The sequence below is a fragment of the Ostrinia nubilalis genome, chromosome 5 (assembly GCF_963855985.1).
Source record: "Ostrinia nubilalis chromosome 5, ilOstNubi1.1, whole genome shotgun sequence".
Classification (NCBI taxonomy): domain Eukaryota; kingdom Metazoa; phylum Arthropoda; class Insecta; order Lepidoptera; family Crambidae; genus Ostrinia; species Ostrinia nubilalis.
This window is the reverse complement of record NC_087092.1, coordinates 14968403-14988171: the sequence shown is the minus strand read 5'-3', so window position 1 is coordinate 14988171 and position 19769 is coordinate 14968403. Positions and strand designations below refer to the sequence as shown.

At 36.7% G+C, this 19769-nt stretch overlaps 2 protein-coding genes across 3 annotated transcripts in view; both read left to right on the top strand.

The window, feature by feature from the left end:
• LOC135072025 (putative nuclease HARBI1) overlaps positions 1–19769 on the top strand; it is a 497753-nt gene that overhangs the window by 199717 nt on the left and 278267 nt on the right. The window lies entirely within an intron of this gene.
• LOC135072008 (uncharacterized) lies at positions 13319–17831 on the top strand. The gene is made up of 2 exons (XM_063965928.1): positions 13319–14241; positions 17687–17831. The coding sequence occupies exons 1-2, from the start codon at positions 13367–13369 to the stop codon at positions 17712–17714; spliced, it is 903 nt and encodes a 300-aa protein (XP_063821998.1). The 5' UTR covers positions 13319–13366; the 3' UTR covers positions 17715–17831.

Here is a 19769-nt window from a genome sequence, read left to right as displayed (position 1 = left end):
GAAAACAGCTAATTATGAAATAAGTATTGCATTTGTCTAGTTCCGGAGCATGCCGTCGATAAGTCGTTTTGAACCGGTCGACTTTCACTGATGGAAGGGGAAGTTACCTTATCGCTGGCATGCCGCTGGACAGTCAGTTCGATTTGAGCGTTCAAAGCAAGAGGTACTATTAAGATGACGTCATAATGTCGGAATTGTGTAAATCAGTGGTGCTGAAATACAAGTTAGAACAACCTACAAGAGTGTTTCATTTCAACTCAGAAGTGGTACGTGATCTACAGCTCATAAGGTACGTTTTTATTTATTTGGTTAAAAAGTAATTGATTTTAAAAGTTCAAGTAGAAAAACGTATGAATATTTCGTTTAATGCATGAAATAGTTATTTTTAAAACGAGGCTAGACGCGCCTTCAGTTTATCAGGCTAGATGCGCCTTAGACTATGACTAAGACTATGACTATGACCATGACTATGACCATGACTAAGACTTAGTATAACGAGGTTAGACGCACCTCCAGTTTATCAGGCTAGATGCGCCTTTGACTATGACTAAGTATTACAAGGCTAGATGCGCCTTGGACTATGACTCAGTACAACGAGGCTAGACGCGCCTCCAGTTTAATAGGCTAGATGCGCCTTAGACTATGACTATGACTTTGACCATGACTAAGACTTAGTATAACGAGGCTAGACGCGCCTCCAGTTTACCAGGCTAGATGCGCCTTTGACTATGACTGAGTATAACAAGGCTAGATGCGCCTTAGACTATGACTATGACTATGACCATGACTGACTTAGTATATCGAGGCTAGACGCGCCTCCAGGTTATAAGGCTAGATGCGCCTTAGACTATGGCTATGACTTAGTATAACGAGGCTAGACGTGCCTCCAGTTTATCAGGCTAGATGCCCCATTGACTATGACTAAGTATGAGACATGTAGAGGCTCCTTATGAGCAAAATATTTGACGATTTGTAAGTGCTATTAATTAGTCTACTAAACAAATAAAGATATTTTGACTTTGGCTTTGATTTTGACTTTGACTATAACTATGACTATGAACTATGACTATGAACTATGACTATGACTTAGTATAACGAGGCTAGACACTCCTCCAGTTTATCAGGCTAGATGCGCTTTTGAATATGACTAAATATAACGAGGCTAGACGCGCCTCCAGTTTATTAGGCTAGATGTGCCTTGGACTATGACTGTGACTTAGTATAACGAGGCTTGACGTGCCTCCAGTTTCATCAGGCTACATGCGCCTTGGACTATGACTGAGTATGACGAGGCTAGACGCGCTTCCAGTTTATCAGGCTAGATGCGCCTTAAGGACCCCATTGTTTAGGATAGTCTCTAGAATGAAAAGCCTTCTATTACTGACATAACAAGCAAGCCGTCCAGTTGTCACATGAGTTGTGTGTGAAGGTCGCACTGAATAAAATACAAGTATAAATACAAAATCTTTATTTGTGATGCATATGTATAATAGAAACATGTCACAATGGTATTTTACTACACTTTGCTCAGGGAGCATAATATTAATTGTCAAACAAAAGATTTTTTAGATTTATTTTTTGAGATTTAGATTTTTGGAAAAGACACAAATCAAACTTTTGCTTAATATAACATGAACATAGCTTCCATATGATGTTGAGTTGATGCTGGTCAGACACAGTTTATTTCGTCGAGTACTTTATTTCACAGTTGAGTACAACGACTACTGAAGATGGAGCTCGTATGCCGCCAGGGACACCCGTCAGCTGACGATGAAATAAGCGTGCTAAGCGGACGAAGTTGTCGTCGTCGTCCAGTAAGAAGGCGCCACCACGATCGTCTTCTATGGGGCCAAGGTTGAAGAAAAATACGCGAAGGAGCTCATCTTCTTCCAGCTCTACTGAAAGAGCAGTGCCATATGAGGTTCGTAAAATTTCTGGTAGACTCTAGTGAAGAAAAGTGCCTATTTTTTTATTGGTAGTTTTTTTTTTATTGCGCACACATTATGAAATATTACGCATACCTACAGTAAAATGGGAATATTAGCTTATGTAGTAAATCTTTAATAGTAATAATTAAAGGTAATGATAAAGTATTCGATCATAACGTTTAAATTAACGTTAAAGTGAATGTGCTAAAAAAAATTATTTTTTTAAATATTTTTACACAAGTAAAGTGAATTAATTAATGATTCGTTTATTTTAAAATTGTCGTCGGTTCGGACTTTCGGTAGGTTCTTTTGCCAAGTACAATATCTTGTCTATAGATCTATAATTCCACTTCAAAAATATATTTCGAATTATTCTGACCTCTGATTACATTAGTCTGACCTAGATAGGTAGTTTCTAGTTGAATTAAGCTTTTTCTTCTAATTTAGTTTTCTCAAATAAACACAATATTATATTACTGTAAGAAGTCATAAAAAAAAGTCATGCAATTTGTAACTATAAAAAGAACTTAGTACCTGTACCAAGGTTTCATAGGTTAGGTTAGTCATTTTTTTTGGTAGAGCATAAGATATGAAACGTCAAGGTTCCATAATGAGCAGAAGCTTAAAGTTTTTCTTTTAGTAGTCTTTCATTTTATGACAATTTTGTGAGCGATAATATAATAGCTAATGCAAATAAGAGAATTTTGTCTTTGACTTAGACATTGCAAAAGTTAATTGGCTTAGCTAAAAGAACTACGGACGTCTGTTAGAGGAAATTTTGAATCCTGCTACTTGAAAGGATGAACAGTTTACGTAATTATTTTTATGACAAAAAAAATCTATGAGACTGTTTTGGTAAATGAAAAATCCTTTTAAGTGTTGGTAGTGAGTGCACTTGTTGACGCAAAACCGATGCTGAAACTAAGTATAGTTTGGCGGATCATTTCAATATCAATTCCAATTGTAAAAGTTGTGGTCAATCATCAGTCATACCTCTATAGAGCTAATATAAACAAAAATGTTGATGAGATTGACGCTGTTATAGAAGTGTTAGTGATTGATGATGTATAGCAGACTTCACTGACAATGGACGATTTGACACCGATATTGATTCGATATTACAATTTATTAAAGACATTCTGATCTTGAAAGCTTAATTAATCTGAAATGACCTGTAAATTACCATTTTTGGTCGGATTGTAATTAAGAAAAGTAGTTTGATTAAATTCACAAAATAGCGACGTCACTTGCTTGTCGTGCCATACGAAATCTATGGGAGTTTGATTTAATAGTTTTTAAAAGTACGTCAATTGACTGGCGGTGTCAACACGTCTATTGGTCAAAACTTCACGCAACTGCAATTTCTCACGGTTTTGAATACTGACATTCTATAAAATTCCTGGTCAGAATATTTTCGAGAGCCACGAAAATGACGGACACAAGTAAATACCAGTTAACATAAATTTCTAGTTTTACAGAGGATAGTTTCTGGCGTTTACAGTTGCCTTTCGATTTAAAATTTTAAAATAACTTGACACCTGGCGAGCTTAAGGCCGTGGGTTCGATTCCCGCCTTAGGCGGTTCTATATTTTCAAGTGATATTTTATAATGCGAATAGCTTTCCGCCGAGGGTTCTTCCGCGTGGAATTTTGTTTGTCACAGTTGTTTGTTTTGTATGTTATGTATGTAAATTAAACAGGGGGCCAAGTACCGGGTGTTTAAGAGCCTTTTTAATTCACAACGGCAAAGGTGAAATCGTTTTTGGTAATTTGTCGCCTAGTCCTAGCTACTTCAATGCTTTTTCATCGTCATGTAAATCGAATTGTAAAAGACCCCTCAGCTATGGATACTCTCGATAGAGCTGATATTATGACTAAGCCCGGACTTAGTTCCGACATGTTCTGGTTAGTTAGATAAGCTTTATACTCTTTTGTGAAATTATCGCGATTGTATTGCTATAAATCTGACTGAGATAGGACGTACACGTGCAGTCTTTGATGTCAGGATGAAAAATAATGTGCAAATACCACCATTACCACTTATCTCATTACAAAAGGGAAAAGGGTTCAGAAAACCATAGATGACTAACTTGATCCAATGCTATGATTATCAATATTATTCAAGACTCTAAATCATATTTAAGTCAGATCTTGATGATATAGAGAAAAGTCTTCAAAGTTCTGTAGCAGTCACTTACTTTAGTCGACCCACAGACAGACGACCCCTGAGGAAAGACATCTTCAATGAAAGACAACTTCTATGAGTTAGAGACACTAGCTGTGGTGTGTGTGCAAAAAAAAAAGGTATATCTTTTAGGACTTAAAAGTTTCTACTGGTTATGCTGCCTTAAGAACCACGTTAAAAAAAAAGAAGAAATTTAGTTCCGCGAATAGTCCAAATACCAAAATTTAGTCATAGAATCTGACGACAACCCATCCAAACATCGTAATCTCTTCAAATAGCAGATACAGTAAGGTTGATATCAAATTATTTTTAGTGGTCCCACGTACAGCTAGATGGCAAATATGTTGCGCTTATCGTGATGAAATCGAGCATCACAGACATTCAGAAACACATAATATAAGGACACTGTAATTGTACCTATTGGTTTCAAACACTTGGAAAATTTGTAAAGAAGAAAATTATGTTAAGGCCTTAGAAATACATAATTCTGACGAAAGTACCTTTAGTGTTAATCATAAATCGTGACCATAATTCATTATTTGCCAGATTACGGTTACAAATGGATATAATTGGATATAATATTAACGTTTTGACATGTTCTTATAAACTTAATAACTTTTACATGGCAGTCATGGCAAGATACACTGTAATTAAATTGATTATGTACTAACATCTAATGGATGTGTATTTATGTGAAATAAAAATTTGGATTTAAAAAGAGAAGTTTCCAATATATTCGATATTATAGTTTTGAGAAAATTATAAAGTAAAACGATTAATATCTGAATTTCATGCAAATATCCGTTATTGGTTATAAAATAAGTCATTACGAATAATATAGATTAGGTGAAAATGTATAGTGTGTATAAGTGCCTACAAGATTTTTCTCCCTTTCTTATCATTTGTTACTGGTTTAATATGAAGAATATAGTTTCTAAAATGCATTATTAATCTTAAAAGACTTGTTAACAAGTTGTCATAGAAGTGTTTATCATTCTACTATATATGCTTCATATTGTAATATTGTTTGAAAAGTAATATTAATGATTTTAGAATAAATCCTTATTAGACGTGAATGCCGGGAGGCATCACGGTGTCGGATGGCCGAATGTAATGATTTTAGAATTCATATTGTATTTTATACGATTATTGGTTACTTTTAAATAGTTATTGCAACAATTTTAGTATTTGTATTGTATTTTAGAAGAACCCAAAAACCCATTATTAAATTAAAATACTTTATTTGATTACTTCCTAGGCATTTTGCAGACATTAGAATGATTTTAGAATTTATTTTGTATTAAATCCAATTATTTCATATTTATTATTTAATTTAATTATTTTAGATTTTTATTGTATACATTTTAGTATTTTAAAAATTTAGAAAACAGCTAATTATGAAATAAGTATTGCATTTGTCTAGTTCCGGAGCATGCCGTCGATAAGTCGTTTTGAACCGGTCGACTTTCACTGATGGAAGGGGAAGTTACCTTATCGCTGGCATGCCGCTGGACAGTCAGTTCGATTTGAGCGTTCAAAGCAAGAGGTACTATTAAGATGACGTCATAATGTCGGAATTGTGTAAATCAGTGGTGCTGAAATACAAGTTAGAACAACCTACAAGAGTGTTTCATTTCACATATAATAAATCTAGATTTATAACACTAATGTAAGTGGTTTCTGAAATTAAATTGATTAGGTAGATTTCAAATTAAATAACAATTATTTATTAGTGTAATCATAAATTCATTTAAAATGAGAGAGAGTGAATGAAGAAAGTTAAACGTGCATTATTAACTAAAATTGTCGACAGTTTGGTGTAGTGGTTCGAAACGGATAACTGTTCCGGAGGTAGCGGGTTCGATTCCCGCACAGTACAAACATTAATTTGTGTGCATGAACATATTTGTTTGTATTGGACTAAGTGTCTTCTATGTATAATAAGTATGTATTTACAAAAAAAAGTATTTAAGTATGTTTATATCCGTTATCTAGTACCCATTAGGGTGTCCCGTCGTTGTATGGGAAAATTTTTTTTTTGAGCTACGGTTACACAAGAGGTGTCAAAAGTTGCGTTTTGACATATAGATTACGATTAGCATAAAATTTAATTAGATATCTGTCATCTTGAGGCCTCTACCTGTCCTTAAACATTTTTAAAATTGCTGTTTTAGGGGTTCCTAACATAAACTATAAATAATACAAAAATAGCGTTTTTATGAAATTTGAGGATACACAATGAGTCACAGCAAGGTTTAAAATAGTTTAAAAACGAATAAATCCATAAATACTTTAAAAACAGAATTGGCTTTTTGACCAGAATTAGACATTTACGCGCGCGATTATAATGTATTGCTAATTAATCCATGGGTCAGCCAGGATATCGATTTAATTTGAGGATATTCAATTCCCTTCTCACAGCAGGTTAATAATTTTATTACGCTATTATAAAACAATGATTGGCATCTCTAAGTGGAAGCTAACAAAAATGACAGTCAATTTTAGAAAATCAACCATAACTTGAAAACCATTTGTCCGATTTCATTACTTTTTTATTTAAATCAAAGCTCTACGTGTGCGCTTGATATTTTGTAGTATAAATTGTATCGATAAAATCAACCTTTAGTTAGTAATGAAAGGAAAATTGATTTTTTTACAATGTTGTGATACTATTTTTCAAATCATTTTTAACCAAAATGTCTTATACTCTACTAAAAGTTTTACACGAGCCAAATGAGTGTATTAAATTGTCTTTAATTTGATATATAACATGTATGCGTTTCATAACTAAAAATATTTTTTTACTTCCGTTGAAGTTCACCATTGATAAAAAACTGAGTACAGAACAAAAACTTCAGCTAGAAAGTGTATGTAACGTACAGGAATGTTATTTATATTTAATAGTATGCTAAAACTATTTAAAATGTCAATTAGTATTCTGTTTAAATATAATATTTTAAAGATTTTTGGCTAGGTAGTTTTTACCTGAAAAAAATCAAAAAGCATATTACTACCATATGTTTGCAAAATTTTTGTTTTTATGCTAAAAGTATGTAATATTATAACAAAAAAGTGCGGTGCGATACCTTACAGCAATAAAACCTCAACATAAATAATACCAACAGCCTCGCCGAAGAAGTAGAAAATTTGAGAAAAACAAGTCAAAATATGAATTCTGCTAGTTCGAACCAAACCTATTCCTCAATGGAAACAGTCTGTCATTGCCTGCAAATCATATCTTAGGGTTCCACTGCCACTGTTATTACAAAATAAAATGAAATAATTGTAAAAAAAAATATAATAGATGACAAACAGTGAAGGGCTGATTAAGTGATTTTTTGAGACATAAAAATGCCGGTAGAGCCCTTGAGACATTATTTTACATTTTTTTAATTATTTTTACGGTAATCTACATCTTATGACGCAACTTTTGAGGGGTCTTGTGTAGCGAAAATATAAAAAAAGATATTTCGGGACACCCTAGTAGGCCATAGTACAAGCTTTGCTTAGTTTGGGACTAGAAGCGCAGTGTAAAATGTCCAGGGATATTTATTGTTATTTATAAGCTTTTACTTAACTTAACTTAACTTTTACGTAACTTGTTATGCGCAATATGTATTTTGCTATGAATAAATATTTTGAATTTGAATTTGAATTTATCTCAAGAACAAAATCATTTTGACATACCCCTTTACACACGAGAATAAAAAAGTGTCAATATTGTAATAAAACTTTACTTAGGGGTTATTTTAGAGTTTAAATAAGATTAGAAAAATACTTTAAAAAATTTTGCATTTTCAGTTTTCCTGAAAGTATGCCCTCACGATAGTGAGGCTTCGGTATAATTTGTTAGTCTCACGATAGTGAGTGTTATACTATTTAGTTAATTTATTTAATGAAAACTACTAATTTATGAGCACATAAGTATTCATTTGGTAAGAGACCCCTATAAGTAAAGAGTAAGCTATAATTTAACAAGCAATTAAACCTCTTTTAGCAAATTGTCTTACAAAAAACGAATTAATTAAAAAATATCCACCTTTTGACAAACTTGCAAAGTAAAAACCTTTATTAGTTTGGTTGGTACCAATATGAGGTCCGAGATGATTATTAAGAGATTGTAAAATAGAACAAAATTACTTTATAATTAATAATAAAGAAATAAATGTCATTTTTATGGCTTAAGATGATATGACTGGAAACAGCTTTTTTGCGAGAAAGGCACAGGTAAACATCTCACTTAGCACATTTAATTTTTGACCAGCTAGAACATCCTTCCAACATGTAACACCTCGGTGCTTTTTAGCCAGGTAATCGTTCTCATCTGTGTTATCATTTGCCTTCTGACCTTTAAAGTCTATATTATATTGTTTATGGATGTCGAGTTGTTTAGTAAATTTTCGACACGATGCTCTTTATTATGATATCTGTTTAAAGCCTCAGCTAGGCTGAAACGAAAATCTAGTAATGCTAAAATGTCTTTTTTAGAATAACCATTAGCTGTGCAATCAATTTGCTAAAGCCGCCGCGAATTAACAACCTCCAGGTCCAAAATTTAAACTAGAACTTTCAAACCCTATTATCTTGTAATAAAGGTTTGGTGGCATTCCATTTGTTAGTCCAGAATATCTACACCACTCATATCGTTCAACGATTGAATAATAAGATGGACCTCTTTGCAGGTATATTGATCCTTCATTTATCATGGGTTGCACCTTCCAAAGCGGTTGTCTTGTTCTGTTTCTGCTAGTTGGTCATGGTAAAATACATAAAGGGAATGTCGTGTGTGTACAAATCGGTTATGAACTATTTTGTTAGCAATAAGCCCCTATTTTTTATACTAGTGTGTCAGTACATATGCAAACATGGGTCCGGAAGGCATCTCATGAAAATATCTGCACCGAACACTATAGCAATTTCGGTTCTAATAGTTTTTAATTCTTTATCGATTTAACGCATGTAGTGCAAGTTTGTACACCTAGCCATCTCTTTGTAAAATGTGTCATCAAAATAATCAATTGAGATACTCAGTTGGAGTACGAATTCAATTTGTTTGAATTTTCTTCCAAATTGACCCTGTATTTTGTAGCGGACGTGGCTTTTGTTTCAGCTTTTGCTTGCCACATAGTATTTTTAAAATGTCTGACCAGCCTTGCTGATTCATGTTCAGGGTCTACTTCGTCTCCTGAGCTTTCATATTTGGTATTCTACTCTTCAAAGTCCGTAAAAACCCGAAATTGTGTTTCCTGGTCTTTTTAGTCATGAAAATCTTTAATTTCATAGTCGGTTGCGTTTCCAAATAATGCTACGACACATCCTTCATATTTAGGATGCACTAAAATATAAAAACAACTAAACACTAATCCATAATATCAAATAACATATAAAATAGTTTTCAATCAACTACTGGAGGTTTGACCGACCAGCTACGATCGTGCGACTTAATTTTGTGGTAGTAATAATTATTAATTTATGCAATGAAATAACAATAAAAGTATTCCATTCGGATGATCACTGTTTTCGTAATAAAATAAAACTATAACACTTATCCGAAAACAACAATAACCACATAAAATCAATATTTACATTGGCCGCCTCTCGTTCCAAAAAATGCAGTCAACTTTAAGTCCGAGTAAACGAGCACTGACAGGTCCCAACACTAAATGAGCGGCACTGTGTGCGAGTAAATATCTCTCACGAGCGATCGCTGCCGATTGCGGCCGCAAAAACAAGTTTACATGGGCATGAGATTTTTTTAAAGTTACTCTCACGTACGTGTATCGTCGTGTGTAAAGGGATACATAATTCTTAATTTAAGAGTTATTGGAGAATTGATAAAATATCAGCCCCAAAACAAATATATTTTCTATGGCAGAATACAAACACCAAAAAACTCAGTTATGAATTAATATGTAATAGAAAGAGAGGTAAATAAGTCAAAATGACGAGCATGCAACTACTCGCGTTGTATTGTAATCGCGAACTTATTTCAATACATACATGATTAGTCCGTATTAGAGGTGGGCGCCGATATAGAATTAGCCGGCGGCGGCGCGCCGACTTTTTGACTTCGGCGGCGGCGGCGTCGGCGGCGTGACCTTGACCTTTGACCTTGACATTATTTCTTTAAAAAAATCTGTTTGTTTAGTTAGAGTCTGTCGTCAAGACTATAATGAGGTGATTTAAAATTGGTTTGGGTTTAACTAGGTAGAGCCACTGCTCCGTCTCCTAGTAAATTAGCATATCAACTCTGTTGATCATCTTATCTTATCTTGTTCAGGGCCGCGCATGAGCGCAGTGCACGTCGACCCATTGGGATCTTTTGTGCTCCCCCATACCTTAATCCCCTCTCATACGAAAAAATCCTATTCATAAAGCGAATCAAGTGCTTGGGTGAGAGGGACCTATAGTCTTCTGATGCCGGATATGGCGACCCCAGGAGACCCATCCTAGTTCTCGCTAGCGCGTCGCATTCGCACAGTAGGTATTTTATGGACTTTGCATGTTCTCCACATGCTTGACAGCTATCGTTAAGCCCATCTTGTGGAGCATACTATGGTTCGTACGTAGTGTATTGTCCTGTTAACGCAACCCTCACTGAGGCAATGGCTTTGAGTGCTGCCTGACTGTCACGTAGGATGTAAATGTGTGCTTTTTATGCACCTGTTCTATATTCCTTAATGCACACATGATTATAGGCATAGGTTTCAGCTTGAAATACTGTTGCAAACCCCCCCTAACCTTTCACTGTGCTCGGATCGTTTGGAGTAGACGCCCGCTTCCGATCCTGAGTCCATCTTGGAGCCGTTAGTATACTGGTATACTCGCTCTCTATCCTTGTGTGTTTGGCGCAAGGTTTGGATGTACTCCAGAGTCCCGCCCCCTTCAATCAGTGCAGCGCCTTCCTTGCGTCTACGTCTAGCACCAAGTACAGTGGAGGCAATCCCAAAATAATTTCCAATGCTTAGTTGGCGTAGTCCTAAACGCACTCATTATTGCTAGACATGCAGTTCTTTGCAATTTTCCGAGTACCGTTCTGCATGTCTGTAACCTAATTCTAGGCCACCACACAATGCTGTCATAAAGTATTATTATGACTGTGTCTCTTGATCATACCTGAAAATAGGCGTAGTAAAAAGTTTAGTTGGTTTGAGTAAACTTTTTACTTTCTCCTATTTTCACCTATTTTTCGCCTATTTTCAGGTTCTCGTGGATTTGTCAAATGTAGGTGTACCAATACTACCAATGCGCCAATGAAAGTACCTACCCTTAGCAGATATTTTGGAGCTCTTTGGAGGCACATAGTTAACGTTGGATTAGCTGGTTTTCGACCACAGTTAGATACCATAATATTATGTCCGGATCGGTTTTATCGTTTTTACAATTATGGTTTTTCCATGTCATCATACGGTCCAGGTCTTTATTACGGCAATGTGCTGAGGCTTAGATTGGCCGGAGGATAAGCTTTATGTCCTAAATGTGATATGGTGAGACTTCGGAGTTTGCTTTTATGAGCCACTTGGTCAGCCAAGCATGAGTCGCATCTAGCTGAGTTTGCAACAGTCTAGTCTAGTGGCTTTAAGATCACTGTTACATCTTAGGAAGGCCACTGTTGTTTCTGGTGACTGGGCTACTTTACTAGTAAATATGTTGTAGAGGACCGGACCAATTACGGAGTACTGGGATACTCAAGCTCTTCAGCTAAAAAGAGATCTTGTCACAGATTGACTTGAAACTGTCTGTCTATCCATCAGCAGGTAGTAGTAGTGTGGAAGATGTTTTTTTAATTTAATAGAGTAGTCCTATAAACTAAGCGAGGTCAAAGCCCCAACGAAAGCAGTCATACAGTATTCTTTCTTTTCCAAACATTATCTTATAGTACAACAATGCACTCTGTGTACCTATTCCTATTTGTTATGGTTGGTATGGTTTCTGCCAAAATTGATAGTCGAGAATATTATATTACATGGGTCATTACTTAATCAAAGGGATAAACGTCCAAGGATGGTCATTTCCCATAATTTTGACAATACAAGTGTCAGTATAATAGAGCCATAGGATGAGACTTTGTTAGGCGGCTTTCCAGCCTTATGGATAATTTTCCAAAGTTAAGGAACTTGCGAGGTTTTCACTCAGTGTGTCGGGTGTAGTGTTTTGTAACGTTCGTAATCTATGCCGGAGGTCGCAGATTCGATTCCCGCACTGTACAAACATTTGTAAAAAAAACGAATAGTCAGTGCAGTATAGGAGTCGGCGCGCCGACAGCCGATCGTCGGCGGCGGCGGCGTGAAAAATTTCGCGGCGGCGGCGGCGCGCCGGCGCGGCGCCCACCTCTAGTCCGTATGCGTACTGACGATGTGTATTTTGGAGGAAGATAATTGACCTAAGTCACTACAAAGTATACGCGAGCAGTACGCAGCGTATGCGTACTCGTCGTGTATAGTTTGGAGGAGCTTAGTAAAAAAAGTCATATCCAAACTATACTCGATTAGTTTCACACCCTTGCGTTCTGGCTATGTATAGAATGGAAAGACGCTGCCGCGCGAGCCCGTTCGCCCAGTCTGGACGCACCATAATAGTAACGGCCTCCGAGCCATGAGTATTCCTAGGGGGGATGCAAATAATGATGATTAAACTAGATTAACTTTATTTATTCGATTTAATATCAATAGTGTTCTATTAATAATTTCGGAACCCCGATATTTGTATGCCAAAAACGACATTTGCGGATTAAAAGTTTGCAATAAGTGTCAAATGAGAATTTGCCAAACGAAAATTTGCGATGGCCAAACATCAGTAATCCATAAAACACACATCGTTAATATCCTTTTCATATTGATCAATTAAATTTTTCCAATTGTAAAATTGATCTGTTAATTTTTTAACCTAGAAAAGTGTGCAATATCCTTATCCTAGATAGTTTAGGGTCCCCAGAAAAGAAAATAAGTCAAAATCATTAAATGAGTAGGCAGAATAAAACACATAATTCAATTTTTCTAAATTAATTTGAATGATTAATATTATTACCTACAAATTGTTTACAAAGGACAATGTTCGTTCTCCATTGATGTGTGAATATATAGAACCTACCTACATTGTACTCGTAGTAACAAAAGTTGATGTCTGTGTCGCTGTCATCGTTTAGTAATAAACTCGAGTTCAAAGCGATCGGTGTGTTTCATTTTGTTCCGTATTCTGAGGTTTCATTTATATCATTGGCGAACGAGGATTTTTTTTACCCAACCAAAAACAAAATGGCTTTCATCGGAAATCTGTCGACATTTGACCACAAAACCAGTGAATGGACGATATTTTACGGCAAGTTAACGCAATATCTGAAGATAAATGTGGTGAAAGAAGAAAATAAAAGTGGAATTCTTATAACACACATAAGTGACGAGACTTACCGCTTATTGCGTAATTTGGCGTACCCTACCGAGTTGGAATCGCTGAGCTTTGATAACTTGATACAGTTACTCAATAGCCATTTCAAGCCGAAAAAGTGCTCATTTGTGGACAAGGCGAATTTTTACGGAGCGAGTAGAAGTCCAGGGGAATCGTTAAGCGATTGGGCGGCGCGATTGAGAGGTCTTGCAAGTTATTGCGAATTCGGCAGTGCCTTGGAGACGAACTTGGTCGATCGCTTCGTCTTGGGCCTGGGCTCCGGCCCCGAACGCGACAAGCTCTTCGAGCAAAACCCGTCCAAGCTAACGTTGACACGGGCGATTGAACTGGCGGAGCAGGCAGCGTGTGCTAAGGAGGCAAAAATCATGTGCACTAGCGAAGCCAGCATCATTAAAGAAGAACCAGTGTATCGCGCGAGATTCCAGAATCAATCAGGACGCGGGTACGGCGCCGCCGGCAGCGGCGGGGCCGGCTCCTCGCGGCGTGGCGCGGCACAGCGGGACGACGCCCGCTGCTCGGTATGCGGCTTGAAGAATCATACTAGTGAAATGTGCCGGTACAAAAATTATAAGTGCCAAAAGTGTGGTGTTAAAGGCCATTTGAAGAAAGTGTGCGGTTCTAGTGGTAAAGGTTCGTGTGTGTATCACGTTGACGCGGGCTCGGAATGTGACGAGAATAAGGTCAAGGACACGGCATGTCAGGAATGTCAGAACTTTAATATAAGGTACGTGGCTGATAAGCCAATTCAAATCGATTTACACTTAGGAGATCAATATCTCACTATGGAATTAGATTCAGGATCAGGTAGTTGTGTTATTTCCGATAAATTATACAAAGAAAAGTTTTATAACCATAAACTTCAAAAATGTAACATCAAAATGTGTATGTACAACGGTCACAAAATCTCTCCCTCTGGTTATTTTACAATTGAGGCTTATTTCAATAATATAATTAAAAAAATTAATATTTATGTAATAGAAAACGGTGGGCCACCACTTCTAGGCAGAGATTTTATGAACGCTTTTAATTTAATTATTACTACAAAAATAAATTCTATAAGTTCATCTTATGATTCAAACATACAAACATTGTTAAAAAGGTTTCCTGATCTATGGAGTGACGATTTGGGTACATTTAATAAATTTAAAGTACATTTACGAGTAAAAGAAAATTCGATTCCTAAATATTACAAGCCCCGACCGGTACCCTTTGCCCTTAAAAATAAAATTGAGGAAGAACTAGACCGTTTAGTAAGTTTAGGTATTCTAGTTCCTATCGACCACTCGGAATACGCCACCCCCATAGTGCCCGTCTTAAAAGATAACGGTCAAGTAAAAATTGCAGGCGATTTTTCAGTTACTTTAAATAATAGACCTTATAGTTGAAAAATATCCTATGCCTAGAATAGAAGATGTATTTGCTCAAATTGGTGGGGGTGAACATTATAGTAAAATTGATTTAAAAAATGCATATAATCAATTTATCTTAGAAGAATCGTGTCAAAAACTTACAGCGATTAATACACATAGGGGACTGTTCAAATATACTAGGTTAGTGTACGGCTTAGCTAATGCACCGGCAATATTCCAAAAATCAATGGAAACACTTCTATCTGGCATAGAGGGCATAAGTATATGGCTCGACGATATATGTATCACTGGCCCTGATAGGATTAGCCACATGGCCAGATTAGCCGAAGTTTTGAGCAGGTTAAATAACGCCGGCCTACGGCTACATAAAGAAAAGTGTGTTTTCTTTCAAGAGAGCGTTACTTATCTAGGGTACGTTATAAGTAAAGAGGGACTAAAAACTTGCCCTAGCAAGGTTCAGGCAATACTGAACGCACCGGAGCCAACAAATGTTACACAGTTAAAAAGATTTTTAGGGGTCGTAAATTACTACAGGAATTTTATTCCTAACGCTTCATCAATATTAGGCCCGGTCCACGAACTATTACGTAAGGGCGCTGCATGGGAGTGGGGCGAACGGCAGAAACGCAGCGTGGCCTTGGTGCGGCGCGAGCTGGCGTCGGAGCGCGTGCTGGCGCACTTCGAGCCCGCGGCGCCGCTGGTGCTGGCGGTGGACGCGGGGCCCGCCGGCCTGGGCGCGGTGCTCGCGCAGCGCGGCGCCGACGGCCAGGAGCGCCCGCTGGCGTTCGCGTCGCGCTCGCTTTCCGTGAGCGAACGTAACTACAGCCAAATACAAAAGGAAGCCACGGCTATTATCTTCGGTGTTACTCATTTCCACCAATATTTGTACGGCCGTAGTGAACCTTTCGTATTAAAGACTGATCATAGGCCCTTAGTATCAATTTTCAATAAAAATACAGGCATTCCAGTTACGACAGCGTTAAGATTGCAAAGGTACGCCATAATATTGTCGGCGTATAATTATATAGTTCAATATGTGTCGAGCGATCAAAACCTAGTTGCAGATTATTTTTCACGCGCACCTGTTACGAGTGATAATAATAGTGATAACAAATCGAGTTGTTACCAACATGTAGACACTCATTATGCACTTAAATTTTTAGATGAAGTTTCTCCGGCTATTACAAATCATGATATTGCGCTGGCAACGGAACAAGATAGGGAATTAACTATAGTAAAAAAATACATGCAATTTGGTTGGCCGCGAAAAATAAGCTGTAAATCTATTTTGCCATATTTTTTATGTAGGTCTGACCTACAATACGAAACGGGGTGTCTATTTCGGGGCCACAAGGTAGTCATACCTACGATTTTAAGAGAGAAAATATTACACGAATTACATGATTCTCACTTAGGTACCTATTTCAAAAACTAAAAGTAACGCACGTAGCAGAATGTGGTGGCCGGGCATCGATCGCGACATCGAGCGCTGGATCGGGTCCTGCGCCGCCTGCGCGCGCGCGCGCGCCGCCCCGCCCCGCGACCCGCCCGCGCCCTGGCCCGCCGCCACCGCGCCGTGGCAGCGCGTGCACATAGACTACATGACTGTCGGGCAAAGGGTATACCTGGTGGTGGTTGATTCGTTCAGTAAATGGTTGGAGTGCCTGCACATGAGTAGCGGAACTTCGACGAGGGCTCTGATATCTAAATTAAAGTATATTTTTTCTATTTTCGGTATACCGCTCGTAATTGTATCTGATCATGATGTAAAAATTAATTCAAATGAATTTAAAACCTTCTGTGCGAGTAATGGAATTAAATATATGACTTCACCCATATATCATCCTCCTAGTAACGGCCAAGCAGAAAATTCAGTAAGAACATTTAAAAAAATGTTAAAATGTATTATTCAAGATAATTTGCCATCCAATAAAATTGATGAGGTATTATTAGGTTATCTGTTTAATTATAGAAACACCGTGCATTGTACTACCGAGGAGACACCCGCCAAACTTATGTTTGGAAGATGTTTACGTTCCCGTCTAGATCTGATATTACCAACAAAATTAACAGACACGTTAGAACCAGTCCCAGTTAAAAGACATTTTGAATTAGGTGATATTGTTTGGACTCGTTGGTATAATGCACGTAAAGAGACTTGGCAACTAGGTTTAATTAAGGAAAAGGTAGGAAACAAAATGTATAAAATTTATTTGAGTCATTTAGATGTTTATTGTATTAGACACGTGGATCAGATAATTAAATACACTGGTAACAGCTGGTCTGAGACAAACATACGTAATAATAATAATAATTCGTCGCAATCGCAAACAAATTTACCGCCACCTTTGAGTCTTGCGGTCCGTAACACAGTAGCGTCACCCACTTGTACCCCAGAACAGCCCGTGCCATTAATTACAGAGCATCAATGTTCTGCTGGGCCCTCTGAACAAGTGCAATCTAGCATAACTCATAACTCAGACCGGGTGGTGCTCAGCGATGATGAGTATGGCGATTGTGAGGATGACGAATGCGCAAGGGAGAGTAGTACAGTAGCAGGTGACGAGCCGCCCGAGCCGGCCAGCACGGCGGCCCCCGCCGCCGGGACGCCCCCGCGGGAGCCCGACCCGGGTGAAGCGCCGTCTTTGCCCCCGCAAGCACCCACACACCCATACTTATTACGTCCTAGGAAACACGTAGATTATAAGAAATATCTTTAACAATTATGTTTAGTTTACTCTAAGTTTAACTAGTTTATATAATCGTAGTTAATTAACATTGGCTATGTTTTGTCACCAGGTTCCAAAAATTAAGTGTGGAGGAATGATGTGTATGCGCGTCTACGCGCATAATATATAGAACCTACCTACATTGTACTCGTAGTAACAAAAGTTGATGTCTGTGTCGCTGTCATCGTTTAGTAATAAACTCGAGTTCAAAGCGATCGGTGTGTTTCATTTATATACATTGTTCGCCGTTAGATCAACAGTGCCGAAAAAATACTTTCTAGGTTCTAAATGACACAAATCTTTATGTAAGAACAATTATTCCTGGCGGACCAATTCTATAAACTTATTGATAGCAATATTGTTATTATAACCTCTTACTTACTAGTATTGTATTATAATATTGTATGCACATAGATTTGGGAGATGTTCTGTATTGTAGTTGTCGCAGCCAAATTGTATTATAATATTGGACGGGTTTTGGAAATAGCTCGGCGTTCCACTTTTATGATTTACTTACTTACATTTTGCACGTAAATAAATAACATGAATCCTATGTTTACTTTCCACTCTTGACATTTAACACGTGACTTACCAAACTAACTATCTCCATGGTTACCGTCTTAGTCTATGCATGACTAGGGATTGAACAACTTTTAATTGAATATTATTATTAATTCTCGATAATTTTTATCGATTGAAAAATATTCGGTATTTGAATCGAAAGGTACTAGTTATATTCAATTTTATCAATATCAAAATATTCAATTTTAATAATAAAATAAATATTTTGTTTTTATAATGTATTTTTATTTTTTTGATAATTACATTGTAAAAAGAAAAAATTAAAAATAAGAAATAAAAATGAATAAAGAAATAAATATTATTTACTACCACCTATGAAATGTTCTGAAAATTGCCTGGAGCGTCCCCCAATCCTGGGTTTTCCCTTTCCAAGCTGAGAGGACATCATTTTGGTTCTATCGATACATTATAAAGGTACTTAATATTTGAAATGTATTACCAATTATTGTTATAAGCATTTTGAGCGAATAAAACTTTCAATTCTATTAGAACTTTAGACATTTCTCTCACTTTAAGCGGCATTGGATTTTTCATCGGATTTTGAAACTGTTACAGATATATTAAAGATGATCCCATATTGTTGTCATTGTCAATATCAGTATTATGATCACAATTCTTTTTATTTTATTCATGACCTTTTAGAGCAGTTGGACACATTAGATAGCTTCTTGTAGTATCGTGCAATATATTTTTAACTTTTAATTAAAATCTAGTCATACTGTAGCAATTTGGACGATTTATTTTATTTACAAGATCGGTATCTTATTGTCTATGATGACCGCAGTCAACATCACTATTACGTGGATTCCTAACAATGAAGTACGGCATTGCCTTGTGCCGATTTTACATAGATTTTATCGACACAAATTATAGAACTTCATAGGATATGGAGCAGGCCACGCCCTAAAATGTCCGGATGTCGTCATAGTATTATGGAATACATATAAAAGACTTTTATTATTTCATTTTCTAATCCTCAAGTGTCCATTACAATCTAATTAATATTTATGTATTCAATAAGTAAGAGATTAATTTTGATACTTTACTGCTGTGCCCAGGAATCTACAGTCTAATTTTTTAGAAATCAGCAGAAATGTCATCAAAAATGGCCAACTGACATAAAAATATTTTTAGTCTGTGAACTAGTGATGCGACAAAACCTCTCGTTAATCGCGAAGTGAAATTATTGTAGAACTTGCGTATCATCGCCGGGTGATCGTCAAAATACTAAAAATATGCAACAAAGTCGCAATATTGAATGTGAACTGATTATGAAATTTTCGAGAACAGGAAACAAACTGTATGCACAATATATGTAATCAAAAAACACACTGGACAGTAAAACAATCAATGATATCCGTAAAGTTATTAAACTTCAAATAGTTGCAAAAAGTTCTGTTTGACAGTGTTGCTACTAGTGACATCTCGCTTGCTCAGTTCTTTGTTGCTCTATTCCGATTGGGAGGTAATTTAAGATGCTATCAATGAGGGTTTTTGCGATTGAAAAATCCGCGAGGTCCAAATGCTGCATGTTTGGTTATTTTTGACATGACATTGACAGATATGTCAAA

Coding starts and splice junctions, on each gene's coding strand:
- LOC135072008 (XM_063965928.1), top strand. CDS start 13,367: ATGGCTTTCATCGGAAATCTGTCGACATTTGACCACAAAACCAGTGAA. Junction 14,242..17,686: donor TGTCAGAACTTTAATATAAG/GTACGTGGCTGA, acceptor TTTTGTCACCAG/GTTCCAAAAATTAAGTGTGG.